The sequence below is a fragment of the Cimex lectularius genome, unplaced genomic scaffold (assembly GCF_000648675.2).
Source record: "Cimex lectularius strain Harlan isolate CLEC.00 unplaced genomic scaffold, Clec_2.1 scaffold10, whole genome shotgun sequence".
Classification (NCBI taxonomy): domain Eukaryota; kingdom Metazoa; phylum Arthropoda; class Insecta; order Hemiptera; family Cimicidae; genus Cimex; species Cimex lectularius.
The window spans coordinates 2,752,849-2,773,126 of NW_019392665.1; the positions used below are offsets into that span (position 1 = coordinate 2,752,849).

A 20,278-nucleotide genomic window follows, 5' to 3' on the forward strand; every position below is an offset into this window, starting at 1 on the left:
TGTTTGATGGCCAATAGAACACTATTCCTGTTGATTATGACAATTTGACTTCCATCATTTTTTTTTGCCTCAGATTAACAGGCAATCCTTCGCAGCCTCTTTATCACAAAGCCTACCTTTACAACAAGTTTATTGAACTCATTTGAACCAATGCTTTTCCCTCTTTGGCAAAAGGTAGCTGTCATTTGTAATAACTTAGAACATAGGTGTAGGCAACAGCCCTGGGTCCTATTAACTCTCTATTGCAAGTAGTACAAAAACTGTTAAATTTTCACCTTATGGAGTTAGTTGATATATACACTTGCCCTAAACAGAAAAATAAAATTTTACATTACATTTAACCCTATAAAGGCTTGACTTTCTTAAGTTCTGTTTTCAAGTTAGGTATGTGTTTAAAAAAAATTAACATTTTGTTTTTCAATTTTTATCATTTATTTACAATAAATACATTACTTTGTAGCTTCTTAACAAAGATAATAAAAGAAATATAGCTTTTTCGTGATTTACAGTCAGCATTCTGATTTGGTGCATTGTGCTAGAGCTAACTCTCTGAATTTCCTTTAAAATTTAACAATAAATTGGTTAAAAGAATGTATAAAAATGTTTTTAAAAAAATTAGGCTCACCTTTATTTAAGGAGTACGTTTCAAATTCATTGATAGTGAGTACACAATCTCCTGACGGCTGATTTAACAGCAATTCTGGCTCTTCGTAGCCTTCAGTTATTTCATCGTCATTATAAAGGTCCATTTCGAGCTTAGAGGTCATGATTTTCGGCTGAATGAATAACATCTCATCAGCCTTCTTTACAACCTCCGTTTTATCATCATTCGTGGAACATGCTTAAAAATAAAAATTAAAACAGTATTTATTTTAAATTCTTTTTTTAACGTGGTCAAAATAGGCTTCAGGTCCAACTCTTCAAATCTTACACGCGATAAAGCAGTAGGTTTAAAATGATTAATCTATTTAAATTGGCAAAATGTTCAAGGAAGTAAGGAAAAACTGACTTAATGAAATTTTTAAATTTTCTAAGAGGAATGAATTACCTCTTAGCGTATTTACAATTGATGACCTGCCTTTTATGTGGGCAAAAAGCAAAAATAAAATCTGTAGTTTGAACATTTCTAATCATCCTAGATAGTCTATTCTCGCTACATTGATAATCGTACACATTTCATTATCTACGTGACTTTTATATTTAAATTAAAATGGGGATAAGGGGATGGGGCTCATTTTGAGAGGATCCAATCAAGGGCAATTAAATAATTAAGAGTATAAAACTGGGCAATATTGTCTTGGTATTGAATACGACGATCTTATCTCAGTCCATAAATTGGAGTCCCTCAACCACATGTGGGGGTCTGATGTTTCTGTCTTTTTTCGGGTTTCCCTCCTAGGAATATGAGGCAGCATGAGGTGCTCAGTATCGAGCTGCACAGGTGGGATAATGGATCCTCAGAAATTATATTTTGTATGCTGGAGCTGCTGAATAAAACAGGATACTGCTGATCCCTTCAACGATCCCATTGCTAGCCATGGGCTAGAGAGTAAAGCTGTTTTTTTTTTTTTTTCATCGGTGTTTTATCCACCTTGTCTTTATATTTAGTACATTTATTCTGTCTTATTCTTGTATACACTTTATTTTTGTATGCATTTATTTTGAATTTGTATTAAAAATAAATAAAATAATTAAGAAGAGAATTAAGTATTGACAAGGGCTCGTGATGAACAGAAAGACTAACTACAGGTTTATCACAGTGACAAAAAAATTTTCAGTCTTCTCTTTGAATATTTTGTCAAAAGCTATGATTAATATAGGTAAAGCAAGTATTTAATTACATTTTTAATTACCTTTGTTAACTATTCCTATTGATTTTTCAGGTAAGAATACGTTTGATTTCAGTTTTTTAAATGGAAGCTTTTCTTCTATATTTTCACTACGTTTAAAAGACTCACCAGAGATGTTTTCTAATAGACAAAAAGTTTAGTAATAATTGTAGGTGGAATTGATGTAATATTCAACTCACGTTCAGGTTCATCTATTTCAGGGGCACTTGTACGTATTCGCTTTTTACCCATAGCATTATCGCATGTAGGTTTAATTTGATCGTCCGTACTTGGAATTTCATCAAGTTTCTTTTCAAGCTTTTTATATTCTGTTCTGATGCTTTTCTCCAATCTGTTTTTTTTGTTGATCTTTTTCAAAAGGTTGGACAAGTTGTCTTCCATGGCGTTAAACATTATCCAATACTTCTCGATCCAATCGTCCCACCTCTTCTGACTCACTTCGCGCATCTCTACAGATTCGGAAATAAGCTTAACTATCTCTTTGGCCTTTTTTTCCCTCAGTAGCGTCAATTCGCTTTTTAACAATTGTATCCCTTTCTGCATATTTCCTTCTTTGAGCAATTTGTTGGCTTCTGAAAATTGAATTTTTCCTTACATAGTTTTAGACGATAAAAACAAAAGAGAAAAAAACTGTTTAAATTTACTATTTATGATGGTTTTTCTTGTTTCACCAAGAGAAGTCAATTTAGACAGTTGCTCTTCGATCACTTCATACTCCTTTTCTATATTCTTCTTGATTGTATCCATTTTCTCTATCATGGAAGACAATTTTTTCACATCTTTAATGTTCACATATTGCAAAAGCGCATTGTCCTCCAAACTCTGGCCTTTTTTTTCTTCATTGGGAGCCTTTTTCAATAAAAAGTCAGTTACGTTCTTGGGGACTTTGCTTTCGTCGATCTTGTCCTTGAGCAAGCTCAATTCTCTGTACACTGTAAATTAAATTAACAATTTTCCATTAATACTTTAAACCTACCTTATTAGAAATTTGATTACTTTTTAATATACTATCATCCGAATTGTGTTGCGTGAGGATTTCATTAAGCACCTCTTTCATATCCCCGTAGCTTTTGTTGGTCAATTTCTTTATTTTGACTTCTTTATTGTCTTCATTGACGAGGTTTATTATTTTTTCTTGTACAATTTGAAATTTATCCCAACTCTCTTCGACTTTTTCCAAAAACTCTTCACAATTTGCCATCGCTTCATAATTGTTGCCATCCTTGCTGAATAAACTGGAATCGCTGGAATCTTCGGTTTTAATTTTGAATTTTACTTCTTCATAATCCTCTTCGACCTTCAGTTCTACATCGCTTAACAATGGTGCACTAAAATCATCTACACAAAACATTTGTTACTATTTATTTCATATTAATTTTAAAACCACTTTTGACAAAAAAAAAATGACCTTCTGGTTCTTCTTCTTTTATAACTACATAATCATCACTATCGGAACTAGGTAATAATAATGTATCATTGTTGACAATTACGGGGCAAGCGTCTGGCTTCAGCCAGATCCTACCAGGCGCTTTCATGATATCCTCGTTTCTCTGTAATGCAAAAAACAAAAATCTGGTTAACAATTTCCTATTTATTCCTTCCATTATTAATTTGGGAAGAACACACTATTTTCATGTTTACAGCATTTTTTTTTATAATTTTTTTTTTATAACCTCAGTTACATTTTTGAAGCAATTTTTTTATGTTTTTTTTTTTACAATTATATGTAAAAATATTTTTCTTATTTTAGGGTAGAGGAATAGGAAGGGCGCAAGGTTGGAAAGGGTACGGGGTTGGAAAGAGTAGAGGATTGGGAAGGGTAGAGAGTTGGGAAGGGTGCAAGGTTGGAAAGGGGAGAGGTGAGTAGACGAAAACAGGACATCCCAAACGAGATCTAGATATTGTCGCCGAATGGTTTTCTAGAAAAATTATTGTCACAACTTCGCAAAAGTTTGAAAGAGAGGTGATTGTGAACGGAAGGAGGAGAAAAGAGTGGTTTGTTGATGATGAGGATGGGAAAGGAAGAGTCTGTAAGGAGTCATCTGTTTTCTACCAAGGTGTCTGGTACACATTGGAAACAACCTCAGCCCAGCAGTTGCCGTGAGTGTCCAGCAAGAGCTTTTAAAATGAAAAAAAAAAAAAAAATGAAATAACTTGTTAGGCTTGAGAAGTATCCAAGCCCAAATGACAGAACTTGTCACAAGTCCATCCCTAAAAGTCTTGAAAAGGTATTGCATTCTAAAGAAGGAACATTACACACCCTGCAACAAGACATGAAGGAAGTAAGGTGGTAAGTTCTAGCGGACTTTCTATATTTTGGCCTTATGATCTAGCATGTTAGCAAAAGAAACATGTATATATGTGTATTTTTTTATAGGGAAGGGGTGCATGAAAAAAATGGCCAGGGTTGATAGTGGGAATCGAACTCATGACCATGAGGGCTACGATCCGAGAGTCTTAAGCCTTGTACACACTGGGACTCTGAATCTACATATTTGTAAATCTCGCTTGTGCTGCTCTGCCTCTTTTCAGCATGAATCTGGTATGTTGCAGTTAGGTATTTTTTGAGTCTTTAGTTGGAGTTTTTTGGTGGCCCTGTTGGCCGGTGTTGTTTGGAAACATAGTGTTGAGACGATGTATCGAAGCCGGGACCGAGTGGGCTTTTGGTAGAGGGAGCAGTTGGCTGAGGTCCAGGGCTGTGAGACAGCTGAGTCTACTTCGGTTGAAGGTCTGGTGCAGCAGTTGGCCAAGTTTGTTTGCCTGTAGCCAAGACAGCTACGTTGAGAAGGCAAGTTCAAGGCTAACGCTGAGAATACCCTTGCCATTGTCTTAGGTACTTAGTGATAAGCGAGAACTCATCGGGTTGACGAGTCTGTGTCATTGTCAGTTAGTGAGAGCTCGTCGGGTAGACGAGTCTTGAGGTATGTGTGAGACCTCGACGGGTTGACAAGTCTGGAGGTGATAGGTGAGATCTCATCGTATAGACGAGTCTGAGGTTGTGAGTGAGACCTCGGGTTGATGAGTCTGAGGGTATGAGTGAGGCCTCGTCGGGTTGACATCTTGACGAGTCTGAAGCCAGCGGGGCAGTGCCCCTGCTAATATAACCACTGGCTCTGCTCTGATTCGCTGCAGAATGGAAGGCGAGACTATTCCAGAACTGGTAGTGACACCTAACGGGTACCATGGTAACCGTAGGCTTCCATTACAAGTCTTTATCTGCATCTTGAACTTGAATTCTGTTGGAAATGGGATTCACAGCCTGTTGTGTGTCAGTGCAGACACGAAGATAAACAAGAACATAAAGTTACAGTTTATTTTTTTGGGAATGATTGTGTAATTAAAATGAATCAAGTTATTTTACAATTTTCTGAAGCCATTCAATCCAATAGTTTGCAGATGGTTAGGGATGGCTCGTATACAAGTCTCCACTAGCCAGGAATCTAAGTGTGACTGCTAATCTGTCCGCCGCAGAGATTGACTCCCTTGTTATCACTTTTACTAATTTGATTACCAACTTTGTTTAAAATTACTTCAAAATCAGTTGGGGACATTCTTATATAATTCCTAAACCCCATCCCATCTTCCATTTTTAAAGTATCTAATTTGTTGTCTTTAAACAATGTGCGAGCCTGCCATGTTCTTTTTTTTACTTTTTCCCCTCATTAGTAATTATCAACAGAACAGCTATGGATGCTCCTGCAAGAGCTAATTCCACAACCATTTTTTACTTGGTAGTGAATCGCAACATGAATCTCAGAGTGGAGATGTTGAGATGTTTTTGTTGCCGAGCAGCGTACAGTCTAACTACTCGGCTACTGTGGTCCTCTTTGTACATTGTCTGTGCAGATGCTATAATAAGGACCTTTTCTCTTACCCTATCCCAATTATATTAATAAATCATAAAAGGATATAATAAACAATATAGAAAATTCTTACAAAATGGTCGGCGCAGCAGTACTGGTTGAAGCAGTCATTTTCTTCGGCGACGTACCCTACGGAATTGTACCACATATCCCTTGTATTGGAATCTTGCGGTACGTTGAAGAAATGCATTTTTGGGATGTAACTGCTCGTGTTTATGCAGCTGGGCACAAAACAAACTTTCTCTTTAACTGAAACGTTTTTAATCTGAATTATTTAGAAAAAAAATAAAATAAATACATATCGATATTGTTTTTTACCTCTAGGTGTTTTACAATTTTGCAGTGATGAAATAGAGGGCCTATTTGATAAAATTTCAGTCCTTAAATCACGGTTGGGTATAATATTTTTACAATAGGTGATATCCTCTTTTTGATATAATTTTTGCAGCTCTTCTACCTAAAATTTAAATAATTCATCAATATAATTATCACATAATTAATTAATAACACTTACGGTAAAATGATCTTCACAACAATACACTTTACAAGCAGTGGTTACTCCATTAAGTCCAACAGAGTTAAACCATTTTATCCTTAATTTTCCCTTCGGTACCAATATATATTTTTTATGCGGCATGGTAAAATCATTGTTTGAACATGTCGGGACAAAACAGGATCTTATCTCAAAAGGTTTACTCTTTTTCTTTTTGTCCACTTTATTATCCGATTCCTTAAATTGTACGCTCGGAACGCTTTCAGGGCTGTTACTTGAATCTTGCAAATATTCCGAACCATGTTGGCTTTTGACATTTTGCATAATTTCATCACAATTAGAACTTTTTATATTTTTGCAAGTCGTTGCGTTTTTGTTTTTGCTTTTAGTCGGAATGTCGCTGTTTGAAATTTGAACAGGTGTGGAATTCGTACTGATAATTTCATCATCCGATAACACTTCAACATCAGTGTCGGATATAAGTATGCTATCAGGATTCTGCTGATTGACATCTTCGCTGTCTGAAGTTTCAAGATCGCTGCCAGTAAGAAGTATGCAATCGGGATTCATCTGGCACATTTCATCCCCACCAGGTATAAATTCTACATCACTGTCTGATGATGATAAAAATTCACGCTTGCCGATTTCATCGTTTGAACTTTCGTCATCGCAATCCGACAATTGTATAGGCTTGGAATTTATCTTACTGTCGTTCGATTTATAAAGCTGAAGAAGCAAGTCTTCTATCTTAAAATATGTGTACTCGAAATCTGCTTTGACCTTTTCTTCCTCGTCGTTTATGATGAGGTGCTTCTCAATGGATTCCTGTAAGGATTTGAAATGGCTCCTGTGTTTGTTGATTGTGCTCAGCAGCGATTTGTACTCGCTCTCTATCATCTCGCTCTTCTTTATTATTCCAATTTTCAGTTTTCGAAGGGAATGCATGTGAGAATACCTCTTCAGCCTCAACTTGTTACAAATGTTTTTGATCTTATTGCAGGAATCTGTAAAATTTTTCAAAATGAATAAAAATTGTATAAATCGATCAATCCTTGTTAACAAATCTAACCTTTAAATATCGCATCTTCTTCGAAGTTAAAAGTTTTTTGAATCGGCAAGGCCGATGAATATGGTTTAGGAACTACATCATGATTTTCTGAAGGTTTCATGCATAATATTTCCAATTCTTTATCCTAAAATAAATTTTTTTTTTTTTTAAATAATTTTGTTGATATGTGAAAATTCTACACTTACGGTAAAATGCCTGTCGCAACAAAACAACAATTCAGACAGATGATCTTCATTCATAGGCGTTCCAGATGCCTTGAACCATTTTTCCCGTGTGTTCTTATTTTTAGGTACAGTGAGAAAAATTTGTAGAGGTGACCTTTGACAATTGTTTTTACATTTATATACAAAACAATGCTTATAACATTGAAGCGAAGGTTTTTTGTTAACGGACTGTTTATATTCTGAAAACAAAAAATTATTATGTAATCTTTCATGCGATTATTTATATAATATAATTTATCAAACCTTTCAGTATTAGCTGAGATATATTAAGTTGCATATTGATAAGATCGTCTTCTACAAATTTCAGAACCGTGGTACCTTTGCCGGTATAAGATAGAAAACGCTTTACATCTGGCAGTAACTTGTTAAACTTGTAAAGCTGCTTGATTATTGTACCGTAGACAACCATGAAATCGGCTGGATCTAGTGTCTCGTTAACAGATTCGGTGAGTTTTGTAACTTCCTGCCTAAGAAGATTAAACTCCTTGATCAAGTCGATGATCTTCGCCTGCAATTCTACAATGAAATCAACAATAATAAGCATACAAAACTAAGTGTTTGTGATTTTTTTTTGTTTTAGAATGTTTGGTTTTGCTGGAATCAGCGCTTATGTTGTTTTAAAAGCGTTTAACCTTTCAAAACGAGTCCTAAGGAGAATTTAAAAAAAAAATCGGCATACAGCTCGCTGAAAAATCAGTTACAGGAGAGAGAGACAATAAACATATTTTTAAAAAAAATCATCTGAAATATCTTAGCGATCATGTCTGCACTTGGAATGACAATGCCAGCAAGAGAAACGATCGAGAGCCGAGGGAACGGAAAAAATGATCTATTTTATTTGAGTCTTTATTGCGACCAGACCTCAGACATATTTTTGATTTTCATTGTGGCAGACTTTTTCCTTTTAAAAATGTGTTTCTTCAGTGTTTTCTTATATCACAAGAGAATAGGAAACTTATACATGGACTAGTATTTTTTTTTTTTTTTCTTGCCTTGCTTAGAAGAAAGATCATTGAACAGAAGGCTGAGTTGTAGAGGTTCCACAGGAAGATTTCACACATTTGGTAACGTTACATATTTTAAAAATTTATGACGAAAAAAAATTAAACTGATTCATCTATAATTATACCTTGCGCTATTAGTTTTAGTGTCTGTTCTGACAGTTTTTTAAAATTTATTTTCACTTTCATAACCAGTATCAGAACATTAGCTTAACTAACATTTTTGTATTATTGGTGTATTGTGTATTTGCTTCTCTAGTTTTAGATTTTGTAAGTTGGGTCTAAGGTTTCTTTCCTTTTCTCATTAATTCTTATCATTTAAGTTTAAAAAAAAAGTGTTAGTTTTCTCCATTTTTTTCCTTTCACTCTCGCCATGGTTCTAATTTATTTTGGTACTTTGTTTGTTATTAATTTAAAATGATTTATTTGTGGTGCATTGATATACTTTTTCCTTTTCAAATTGTGACTTTTCTCCATTTTCTTACAGCACTGAGGGGAGTGCAATAGCCGGGTGGACAGTGTGATAAGACTGATCGTAGATCCCGAGGTTGTGAGTTCAATTCCCATGTCGCCCCTGGCCTTTTTGTTGCGCTATCCTTCCTACCAACTAAGTGAAACAAGCCAAGAAAAATCTTCATACGTGAGAAACTAATTGAGCATCAACTAGACAATGAACTAAAACTGCTCCATGTTAAACTGGCCAAACCGGAATATAATGTAAGACCAAGTGTAGAAAGAGTCCAAGCTTTTGAGAAAAAGGAACATCAGTGGCTTTTCTGAAGTAATTCAATTGTTACTGCCAAGCTTTCAGCCTATTTTAAGGACATCAGGGCAAAACAATCATAAATGTGTCTACAAATTGACATATTTAAAAGTATTTTGCTCTGATGACCTTAAAATATGCCGAAAGCTTGGCAGTAAAATTTAATTTGTTTTGTTTGTTTTTCTATCAAGACCGTACCAAGATCCAATGTGTTTTCAAATATAAAACAGGTGGTCGTTTCTGTTTTGGCTAAGTAATAGAAACTCCTCAACCAAACTTTACACACCAAAACCTTGTTGAATATTTTTAATGATATTTAAGCAAGCAGAAAAGTTGACAGATATCTATGTTGAGCGTTGTAAGAGAAAATTTGTCTACCTTTGTCTGTAGATGTGTTGGCGCTGGGTGAAAGATTTTTCACTTTTTCTGGTGAATCATCTGAAAGAAAGGAATTTTTATTAATTGAACTCTTTACCTATTTCTAATTAATAAATTAATTACGTTGGTTATCGACATTATTTTCATGGGAGAAAAGGTTGATCGGCCCGCTCATTGTGACACCTAGATTTTTTAATTATATATCTTTATTATTTTTTCAACATTATTATTATTAAATTATTAAATATTAATAGTTTAAATAGATGAAATACCTGCATTTTGGCCTACATTGTTGACTTCCATGTAACATTCCATTTTATTTGTGACATCAGCCCCAAATGAAGAAGCTAAACAAAAAATAAAAAAATTTAAAAATTTAAAAATCGCAAACTTTCTAACTGTGTACCTTTTACGCGTACGTATGTTTTTGACGTATCTTTCCCAACGGTTTGACCTGTAAACAAATAAGCAATTTTTTAAAATATATTTGTTTTAAATAAAATTATGCACGTACTTTTATTAATAGTGGGAAATTGCACTTTAGGCCTTGCTGTACTGTTGAGCTTGATGAGGACGTCGTTGCTGTCCCTCTTCATAGATATCACCATATCTTTCATATCCTGGGAAATATATTGAATTAATTTAATTTAAAAAAAACTTCTTTACTGTGACTATCAAGTTACAAAGTGATCGCTGCAGCAGTACAGTTTCTGGTTGGTTTTTTTTGTAAAGCATTGCCCTACGGAGTCGAACCACTCTTGCCGTTCGCTCTCCTTAGTCGGCACGGCGAAAAAAACCTTCTCCGGCCTCGATTGCGAAGTGCACGTGCACAAGTTCACAAAGCACCTTTTATTTACGGCTGTAACATACGAGTTATCAAAATATATCAAAAGTCGAAAGATACTTTAAAAAACAGTACTCACAATTTGGCTGGCAGTTCATTTTTTTCTGTATAAGATCCAACCAAGAATCCAGAATCTATAATAAAGTAGTAGTAAAAATATATATTGTGTCTCTACAAGCTGGGATGTGTTGAGTGATTTTTGGTGGTTCCTTGAAGGAAAAATGTACCAAAGGGTGCTTTTAACTACTCAAATATATAATTTAAACTAGAAATACTGTAATTGATGAGGGTGATAATGTTTTTGTGTAACAGTTTTTGTTTTTAAATATATGATTTTTTTTTTTAATTGACAACAGGACTTACATGACTTCTTGAAGTTAAAAGCTCAGTTCAAAGACATCCAAATGCAAAATGAAAGTGTAGTTTTGTTTTTCCCGATGTTACGACTTGCCGGAGGACGTTTTGCCATTTTCCTGGTGTGTTTTTCGATTGGAGGGGTTTTCTTGGTGTTTACCCTGCCACCAGTCAAACGTACCATAAATCGAGTGAGGTTACACGAGTCGGGTTTCTCCAGAATGTCCCATTTACCGCAGAACTCCATTCTCCTTTCAGAAATTATCTAAATCCGCCTTCTTTACTTTAAAAGAAAAAAAAACATCATACCTAACACTTTCGTAATATAAATCTCACATTTTATCTCTATATTTTTTTTCTTTTAAAGTGAAAAATGTAGGTTATGATATTTTTTTTTGGTCATTCTGGTGATTCTCGAATTCGGTAGATAGTCACATTCAAAATCCTACGAAAGTGCGGTTCGCTTTCGTTTCTGGTATACCGTAAGTCTTGATTATTTTACACACTTAGCACATCTTCCAGTTGCATGGAATTGTTAATTGTGCAATCCAGTTTGTTTAGCTACTTCTCTTTTTAATAATTTGTTTTACAATCTTTATTGATATATTTGTTTGTTTTTTGATAATTGTGAATCATGCAATTGGAAGAAAAACAACTTAGACACTTAAAAAATAAAAACAACAGATTTGATTATGACATAACTAGGTTGTAGAAGGTGAAGGAAAACAAGATGATCAATTCATCACAAAAAGCTTCGAAGCTTTTTTTTCATTATCGGGTCCAATTTCTGTTAGTTTAGTTGGATATTAGTTCAGTTTTTAGTTTGTTTGGATTCTTTTGCAGTACCACTCTTTGGCCTGGTTCTCACGGAGGTGATCATTATGAGAGATCGGTATCGAGATCCCTACCGATGTAGGGACAGATATGGTCATCAGACTGGCAGGCGACCGGTATGAGATACCGACTTTAGTCGCTTAGGATGCTGGGTCATGATCATCATCCACAGATCCGACCGACTCTTGTTTTCATACGCCTTCTTTTAAACTTAAAATGAATAAAAAAATTTCATTAGTTTAAACATATCACATGCTTTGGAACAACAGTGACCACGATTATGTGGATCAAGTTAAAAAAGAAAATTCGTGATGAAACATGGGTGAACCACGTTACTCTGTTGTTTTTCTGTCATTAATTAAATGCCAAAGAGCTACAGCTTCTAGCTTGTCCATTATAAAAATATGACAGAATCAAACATCCTGGTCTTTAAACCTCACGGGAGAGGATCGATATGGAGGGGAGGCGACTGAATCTAGTCACCTGGATATTTTTTGTATCGCATATGCATCTCTCTGTGTAAGAAGGTCCGAAGTATTCGTGTGTCGCATCTATTAGTACATTTCAGTTGTTTTCTTAAGTCCAGTACATTAGGCAAAACGAACATCTCTCCGTGTGAAACTGGGCCTTTGGGTTTTGAACAGAAGAATTCTGCAACAACGGTTTGATCCTCATCCAGAGAATTAAAAGCTATCCTTTGAAGATAATGAGCCATAGACCAGAACATATGTTAGAAGGTGCTAAGTCTGGACTGTAAGCAGGGTGAGGGAGAAGCTCAATTCCATCTAATTCTGTAATTTTTTGTTTCTTGAAATGAGAAGTGCGTCGTTGGGTATTACCTTGTTGAAACAAAACCCAATTTCTGTTTCTAATTCTGGGTAACGCTGGGTCAAAACGGTATACATTTTTTTGTAACTGCTCACAATAAAGTTTTGAATCAATGGTTCAACCTTCTTGAATGAATCATAATGAATTATGCCTTCGTAATTCCAGGATACAGGGAGCATTGTCTTTTTATCGAATTGACCTTGTTTAGCGACTTGTAAAGCAGGCTGATTGTTGTCTAGCCATTTTTCATCGCAAGTAACTGGATAGTTGAATCAACCGAAGGTTGGCTTTTCAAGAGTTCAAAAGCCTGCTCAATGGTCTGTCAGCTCATGAAGAACCACTCTTAATGAGCGATTCACTTTCCCCAAGTTATACAGTCCACAGATTCCAAGCTCTCGTGCCAATTCCCGAGATTTTCGTTCTCGTCTCTGCCTCAATAGAGTGCCGCAGAGCTTCCTCATCGAATGATGTTTTTCATCCAGAATCCTCTTTCCACTCTAAGCTGATGTGACAGGCTTCAAATTCCTGGAACCATTTGCACACTGTCCATTCAGAGAGGCAGACCAAATTGGTTGTTTCGGCAGCGGAAAACTTAGGTTTCCAACAAAGGCATAATTTTACCAACATTTGCACATCCTCATAACTAATCTACTTCTGCTTCTATAATCAGGGGCGGGGTATATATTTCGATCACTGTAATGTTAAATGAATGTTAAATGGCTTATCCTGAATTTGAATTGAGATCATTGTACCGTTTTTTTTAATTGTATCCAAGCACCGCTTTAGCCACTTTATTATTAATTACTATCATCTTTGGTCTTTTTGTCCACCATAATAGATTTTTTGGTTATCTTATGTGAAGTGGCACAGTTGAGTTCACGCCTAAAATGTCTATATTTAATTTTGATATCTTGACCATTAGCCACATCCAATTTGCGCTGGCGCATAGATCGTACGTTTCAGGTTTCTATGGTGCATTGATCTTTGTCTCTGCTTGCCATCCTTTCGGCTTTGAGCATTTGAGCATCATCACATCTGAGATTAGTTAAACTTGTCCTCTGTTCCTTCCCAGTAGCATTTTGACCATCTTCTGACCTGGGAGTCCCATCCTTCAATGGAATGACATATCTGTTTTTACTGATCCATTTAGTTTCCTTCCCCAGGGATCGTATGTCTGACCTTTCATGACCTCCATCAAGTATTGGGTGTCCCTTCATGGATAGCTCATGGTTCCAGCTCTAGCTCGATGACAAGTTAACCATCTCCTTTGCTGCTTTTTATTTATATCTGCGTATTATTATACCTGACCATCATGTCTAAATCTTCATCAGGATGGTTTTAGCCTGAAGCGATTTTCATCTAATAACCCGGATAAATTGATACTTGTCAATACAGTTCAAATTTGACTGGTCCATTCTGATAATCAACAGAGTGTTCATTGATGATTGTCTTGTTTTAAATTATAGCTAAGGTAATGACGATACACAAGTAGAAAATTTTGGCAGCCATGGTAGTCAAGTGGTCAGCGTGATAGACTCTCGCTTCTTAGACCGTACGGTTGTGGGTTCGATTCCACCATCACCCCTGGTTTTTTTCACACTCCCCTTTCTCCAAAAACACACAACCAAACAATGAATGATTCACTATTTTTCATGATCCACTTGACCAAATAATATCAATCAATTAAGGTTTTAAGTTGAGATTAAAAAAAAGTCAGTGTCATGAGCGGGATTCGAACCCAAAACCTTCAGCTTGATACGCCGCTACTCTACCACTTTAGCTATCGTGACTTCATACTTGACTTTGTATAGCTAATATTGAAAAAAAAATGTTCCTCTTGTACTTGGATTTTAAACAGATCTGTACCTTAAAATAATTTCTAAGCCAAATACTGATCATTGGGTCTGTATTTTTTATCCATGGTTTTTCCGCTTTTCTTCTCAGAACCAAAGAAATGTTCACTTTTGTAATTTAAATTTGTCTTCTATGTTTTTGGGATTGTACTTTCTATTATGTGGCATAAAAAAATACCCCAAAATACCTTACAAAAGACTACTTTAGGCTTGTTATAATAATTGTCATGACACTCATGTCTTTTTAGCATTCTTCGGGTATAAATGAAAAAAAAAGTGGATCTTTACTTACTTCCTCAACTACAAATGTACCAATTTTTCAAAAAATCTTATCAGTCCATGAGATCGTTATGGCATGAGGGACTGTCTTTTTTTAAAATGGTTCTTCCCCTGTTGCTAAGCAGTCCACCTGGCAAAAAAAAAAAAAAAAACGGTTTTGTATGGATTGTGGTCATATGACCTAGGAATCGGATATAGAAATCTTGTAGAAAACCTAATGCACTGGCTATATGCTCACTATTATTAGACATTTGTAGACAAAAAAAAAAATGCCTAAAAAACAAAAAATACAATAAAAAGTTTGCTCTCGAAGAAATTTCATTGGCTATTGAGTTTGCTGTTTTGTTACAGGCCAAAGCAGTCCCGAAATGCATGGGAAAATAACTGCTGTGGCCAGAACACAATCCTAACCCTGGGAAGGCCATGGCATGAGGGTGAGGGTTCTCCTGAGATCGTAGACGCTTAAAATCTTTGGGGCTATCTTTTTGTCTCTTGGGTGTATGTATTAGGTCCCAAAGCCAGTACTGACAGAATTTTTTTTTTCTTTTGCTCCATTGTTTACAAAAAAAATTAAATTAATGAAGGTCATTTTGTTTGTTGCCAAAATATTTATCTGATGATTAGATTAGTCCTTTTTTTCTTTTGTTTTCATTTTCATTATAACAAAATGTTTTGTAATTTTGCATTGCAGTCCACTATGAATATTTGTCTTTCCCCCCCCCCACCAAGTTGTAAATTTTATAAATATAAGTGTATACTTAGAGAATTTGTTTATACAAGCACACATACCACAAGCATATATGTAATAATTAAGTTCAGTATTGAGTTTTAATTCTCATAAATTTTCAGGTATGGAAGACAAAAAAGTTACAATGCGGAAATTTTTATATTTTTTGATTTTTCAGTGTTTCAAGGGATTTCGTTTCAGACAAATGGGAAAATATAAGTGAACGATATTTTTCCATTTGTTTCTGTTTTTTTTTTAAATACCCTGTGCGATCAATACATCATGCCAAAGGATTGTATTTTTTTAACTAATTTATTTATTTTTTATTTATTTTATTTTTTATTTTTATTAAATAAACAAGTTAAACCAATTCCTTTTTTGTTATTATTTGTTTGTTGTATTAATTTAAGAAAGTTTTTAGATTTACTTAGGTTTTGTGCAGTTTGCTAACCCTTCCAAAAGACACCCCACCCAGCGGCTTGTTTTAAGGCAATTTTTATTTTATTCGACCTATTTAACAAAATGTGTTTTTGCAGAATTCTTGGGCTTCAAATGCCCATACTGCGACAAGTACTGCAAATGGAAAAACAACCTGACGACGCATATTAACGAAAAACACAATCCGAACCCAAAGTTGTACTCATGCTCTAAATGCCGTTTTCAGTCGAAGCGGCTGAGCAACTTAAAAACCCATTACTTTACCAAGCACATAAAGCAGGAAAATATTTAGGATGTAAGAATTTCAATTAAATATATGAATAGAGAATGATATTATTTAATGGAGAATCCTCTTATTATATTTAATTAATTTTAACGATTCTTTTAAAACGGGTGCCTTCATACGATTGTAATCTGTTTACAGATAAAACCTTCGGCTGCCCTCATTGTCCATATTCGTCCAAATGGAAAAGCAACGTGACAAAGCATTGCAATGAGAAGCACAATCCCAACGTTAAGTACTTTGAATGCAATTTATGCTCCTACAAGACGAAAAGGAGAAATGAATTAAAGACACACAACTTTTTCAAGCACGTGCTCTCTTCAAATTCAGTAGACCTCGTTAGTTAAGTTTAAAAATGAAACCGTTTTTTTCAAATGTGTAATTTTACGGTTTAACAATTCTTGTTTTTAAATTTTTTTTAATAAACTTTGATTCAGTTGTTTAGTGAGAAACTTTTTTTTTTAATTTTCAATCAAACAAGAATATAGTGGAGGGCGTTTACAAATTTACAAGAAGAAAACAGAATATTGGTAATATATTTGTATTTGTTTAAAAACTTTTTTTATTCCATCATTAAAATTTATTTATATTACAGTAATGTAGTTAACTATCATTTTTTAAATTTATTTTTAATATATTGTAATTCATTGTAGTTATTTCTTCAAAATTAAATTCATAAAGTAATTCGTTTAAAGGCAAATGTTGTTTACTATGAATTTTTTGGGTAAAAAACACGGAAGTTAGGGTAAATTTTATTATTATTATTATTATTTTTTTTTTTTTAAATGAAGACTCCTGACTAAACGATGCAATAAACCCACTAAAATAACATTAAATGGATTTCTTTTTATTTATAATAAGATAAAAAATAAACATTAATATTGAAATTTTCTTATTCTTCTCTGCAAAAAAATTAATTAATTTAAAAAAAATTATTGTGGTCTTCATATCATACATATTTGTTAAAAATCTACACTATTAGTGACCAACTCCCCTATATCCCCCAAAAAAAAGCTTTAAAATTTTTATATAATAATATTGATATTTATAAGTTATTCAAAAGACAAAATAATTGTAAAAAAAAAAATAAAGTTTGTAAAATTTTGTTTTCAATTTATTAAAAACCTGTTGTATACATCCCACATTGTATGATTTTTAATCTTGAGTTTTCTTTTAAGAGAACCTTTTCTTCTTTCTCCCCCCTCCCCTTTTCATTTTAATCAATATAAGAATTTATTTTTAATTTGTTTTCCTTTTTTTTTGTCGTTTAAATTGCAGTTGAGGAAAATAAAAAGATGCTGTTGTGCGAGGTGTGCTTCTTTTCGTCGAAGTCGCGTTCCGAACTCGAGAACCATTCTTGCATCAAGGACAAAGAAAACGTTTGCTTCCCGTGCGAGTTGTGCCAGTATACGACCAAGGACAAGTCTGCGTTCCTCATCCACTCGTTCTTCAAACATGGGAAATTCCTTTACGAGACGAACAACTGTCCTCACTGCTTCGACCGCTTTCACAGCCGATCCGGCTTCCTCCGGCACCTCCAGACAGCCCACATCGGGCTGCTCGAGCCTAAAAAGAAGACCATCATTGTATATAAAGTCAAATAGTCTTTTTAAACATAAAAACAAAAAAAAATAACACCTTGTAGTTTTTTAGCTTATTAAATTAAAGGTAAATTATAAAAAAAAAAAAATGTAAAACTCTTACAGGAAAAAATAAAATTTTATATTAACACTAGTAGTTTTATCATCCTAATCATTTTATTTGACTTTAAAAGAAAAGAATAACACTGGTGTATTTTTAGGGACAAAGTTCTACGGATGTCCATACTGCGGACACTCCTCCCGGCTCAAGTGCAACCTTATGAAGCACATAAACGAACAGCACAACCCCGGAATAACGCTCTTCCCTTGCACGCTCTGCAACTATAAAGCCAAACGTAAGACCCACCTGCGTGTACACTACTTTTCAAAGCACAGGACTCAAGTCGATGCACAACTTTTGAAATAAATCTGTTTAGTTAATAAAGCGAACTACCCTTTGACATCTTTCCCCTTGCCAAACTATATTTTAAAAGAATGTTTTTTTACCAAAGTTTATATATTATTTTTCCGTTGTGTAAATACTGTACTTAAAGTATTACTATTTAATTTATTTATTGTCTATTTTTTAATATTTTTTGTGTATCGTAATATTCGTCTGTGTATATGTGTATTTGTCAAAAAAATAAATTTAAATTTATTTTTTTCTTAGTTTTATTTGTATTTAAAATTTGCCATTTTGGTGTTTTAGTTCTGTTTTACACTTCATTTGAAAACACCGAATCAAAAGTGATATTTAAAAAAAAAAGCACAATATAATTTATTTTAAAAAAAAAGAAGGCATTCAAATGTATAATAAATTACAATTAATTAAGGTTTTTTTTAGTTGAGATATTGTAATATATTATTATTGGTCAAGCGGACCACGAAATTAGTGAATGTATAATAAAAATTTTAAAATTGGGAACTTTGACAATATTTGTTCTTTTTGTTTTTACCACCAGTATTATGAAATATATATAAATATTTCAATATTTATTTTTGTACATTGTGTTTTTTCTTTTTAAACAATAGTCTTAAATTAAAAGATGGCAGCGTTCGGATTTCTGAGATTGTGTAATATTTAACAGCCATTCTCACGGTCCATCATTGCTGACACATCGATAGGCGCTGTCTTTCCAATCAGCATTTTTTAAATTTTTTTTTACAATGGTATTTTAAATACAAAAGAAAAGCAGAAAAAGCAGTTTTTCCTTTCTTCCCTCTTCATAGAGATAAAGATATAAATATTTAAAAAAAGCCTTCATTCCACATTTTTTATTATTAAATAGGCAAAAACCAACTAGGGGCACATGTTTGCCTAGATAATACTAAAAAAATAGTTTTGTTGAGAGTTTGATTTACCAAACAATCAGACCCTCCAAGCCGTCGCCCTTGTAAAGAACAAAGCAACAATTTGGACGGTACAGAATACACATGCTTAAACATTCGCCACATTGACAAGTTGGAGGAGTCGTCCCAGTTATAAGAATTCAATCATCAGCCTCGTACGCCACAAAGTGTACAAAAGAATTTCATCATATCAGCTTGGGAAGATGTTTTACATGTCATACTTGACCATTCTAAGCTTATAATTTATTACTCTTTTCTGGATTTTTAAGGCTTAAAGTTAAATCCTCTGTGCTAACTGACAGCTCCTGCATGTTTAAAGCTCCATAATCCCTATGTGGCTAGGAATCCAGTAAATTGAATCAGAAATGTCTAGCCACATCCCCCATACATTCTGAATAATAAAATTTCCGAAACAACTGACTTGTATAGATTGGAAAGAACGGTGATTAAAAATTATGATACTTGCAATTAGTGCTAAATAGTCATTAATTCAGCAATGTAAGTGGTAATTGTGTGAAGGTAGTCAAAAACTATATGGCTATTGAAAAATAACCCTACATCCAACAGTCAGCTATTTTGGACATTATTTTTACCCAAGATTTCAAGGTGTTTAAGTCCATACCGACCAGTGCATCTTTTAGGGAAGTTATCAAGGTAAAATTAATTAAATTATTAATAATACATACAATAAATTACTGAAAAAATGTCAGGAATGTGTTCGAAGATAAATAATTTACGACTCCAGCCAGTTGGAACCCAATTTATCTCCGATATAATTAAAATTACCCTACAATGTTATAATTATAATAAAGGCAATAAAAAAAAGTTCCTTCATCAAGCTTGGGATGAATACATCTCCTGAATGAGGACTTGAAAATATTACTAACTTACAAGGTTTACAAATATGTACATCTATTTAAAAACAATTTATTTATTGACTCATGGAATTTTTTTAAGAAAACCTCTGCTGTGCAGACACAAATTTCAGTCATACTTTGGATTAGACTGTGAAAAAAGCTTGCTTTCATCCTAAATTTAGATTTTGAACTTATTTTGCCGAATCGTCAATTTTTTGTGGATCTATTAATACGCTGCTTAATTTTAAAATATCCGTAACCATAAAATAATTATTAATCAATCAGAGAAATCCTAATAAGTCATAAACATGTAAAACACAGGTTTTTCATCAGTTTTGAGTGAAATGGACTATTTGATTGAAAATGTTTATATCCACAAAATCTGTTGATCTGAAGAAATTTGGAATAAA

At 33.9% G+C, this 20,278-nt stretch overlaps 1 protein-coding gene and 1 long non-coding RNA gene across 3 annotated transcripts; one reads left to right on the plus strand and one right to left on the minus strand.

Moving 5' to 3' along the window:
• Positions 1 to 491: 491 nt before the first annotated feature.
• Positions 492 to 11,012, minus strand: LOC106667386. 2 transcript variants are annotated; one of them, XM_014395302.2, is made up of 21 exons: positions 10,849 to 11,012; positions 10,565 to 10,619; positions 10,325 to 10,500; positions 10,156 to 10,261; positions 10,048 to 10,095; positions 9,914 to 9,988; positions 9,765 to 9,824; positions 9,642 to 9,701; positions 7,743 to 8,015; positions 7,461 to 7,678; positions 7,276 to 7,399; positions 6,228 to 7,210; positions 6,032 to 6,170; positions 5,787 to 5,956; positions 3,259 to 3,400; positions 2,847 to 3,188; positions 2,495 to 2,782; positions 2,030 to 2,422; positions 1,854 to 1,970; positions 626 to 841; positions 492 to 558 (listed from the first exon to the last, which is right to left on the minus strand). In XM_014395302.2, the coding sequence occupies exons 2-21, from the start codon at positions 10,581 to 10,583 to the stop codon at positions 542 to 544; spliced, it is 3,966 nt and encodes a 1,321-aa protein (XP_014250788.1). In that variant the 5' UTR covers positions 10,584 to 10,619; positions 10,849 to 11,012; the 3' UTR covers positions 492 to 541. The 2 variants fall into 2 exon arrangements, with proteins under 2 accessions (XP_014250788.1, XP_014250787.1); XM_014395301.2 differs by having other exon boundaries at positions 5,787 to 5,962.
• A 23-nt stretch (positions 11,013 to 11,035) lies between these two features.
• LOC106667387 lies at positions 11,036 to 17,448 on the plus strand. The gene is made up of 4 exons (XR_001340560.2): positions 11,036 to 11,321; positions 15,897 to 16,093; positions 16,223 to 16,611; positions 17,360 to 17,448. It is a non-coding gene; the product is annotated as an uncharacterized LOC106667387 (long non-coding RNA).
• The last annotated feature ends 2,830 nt before the right edge of the window (positions 17,449 to 20,278 follow it).

Bases quoted from the DNA above. Each gene is read 5' to 3' on its own strand.
- LOC106667386 (XM_014395301.2), bottom strand. The intron at 7,400-7,460 runs GTAAGTGTAGAA...AATTTATTTTAG, and splicing joins GTTGCGACAGGCATTTTACC to GATAAAGAATTGGAAATATT. The intron at 2,783-2,846 runs GTAATCAAATTT...TTTAATTTACAG, and splicing joins GGATGATAGTATATTAAAAA to TGTACAGAGAATTGAGCTTG.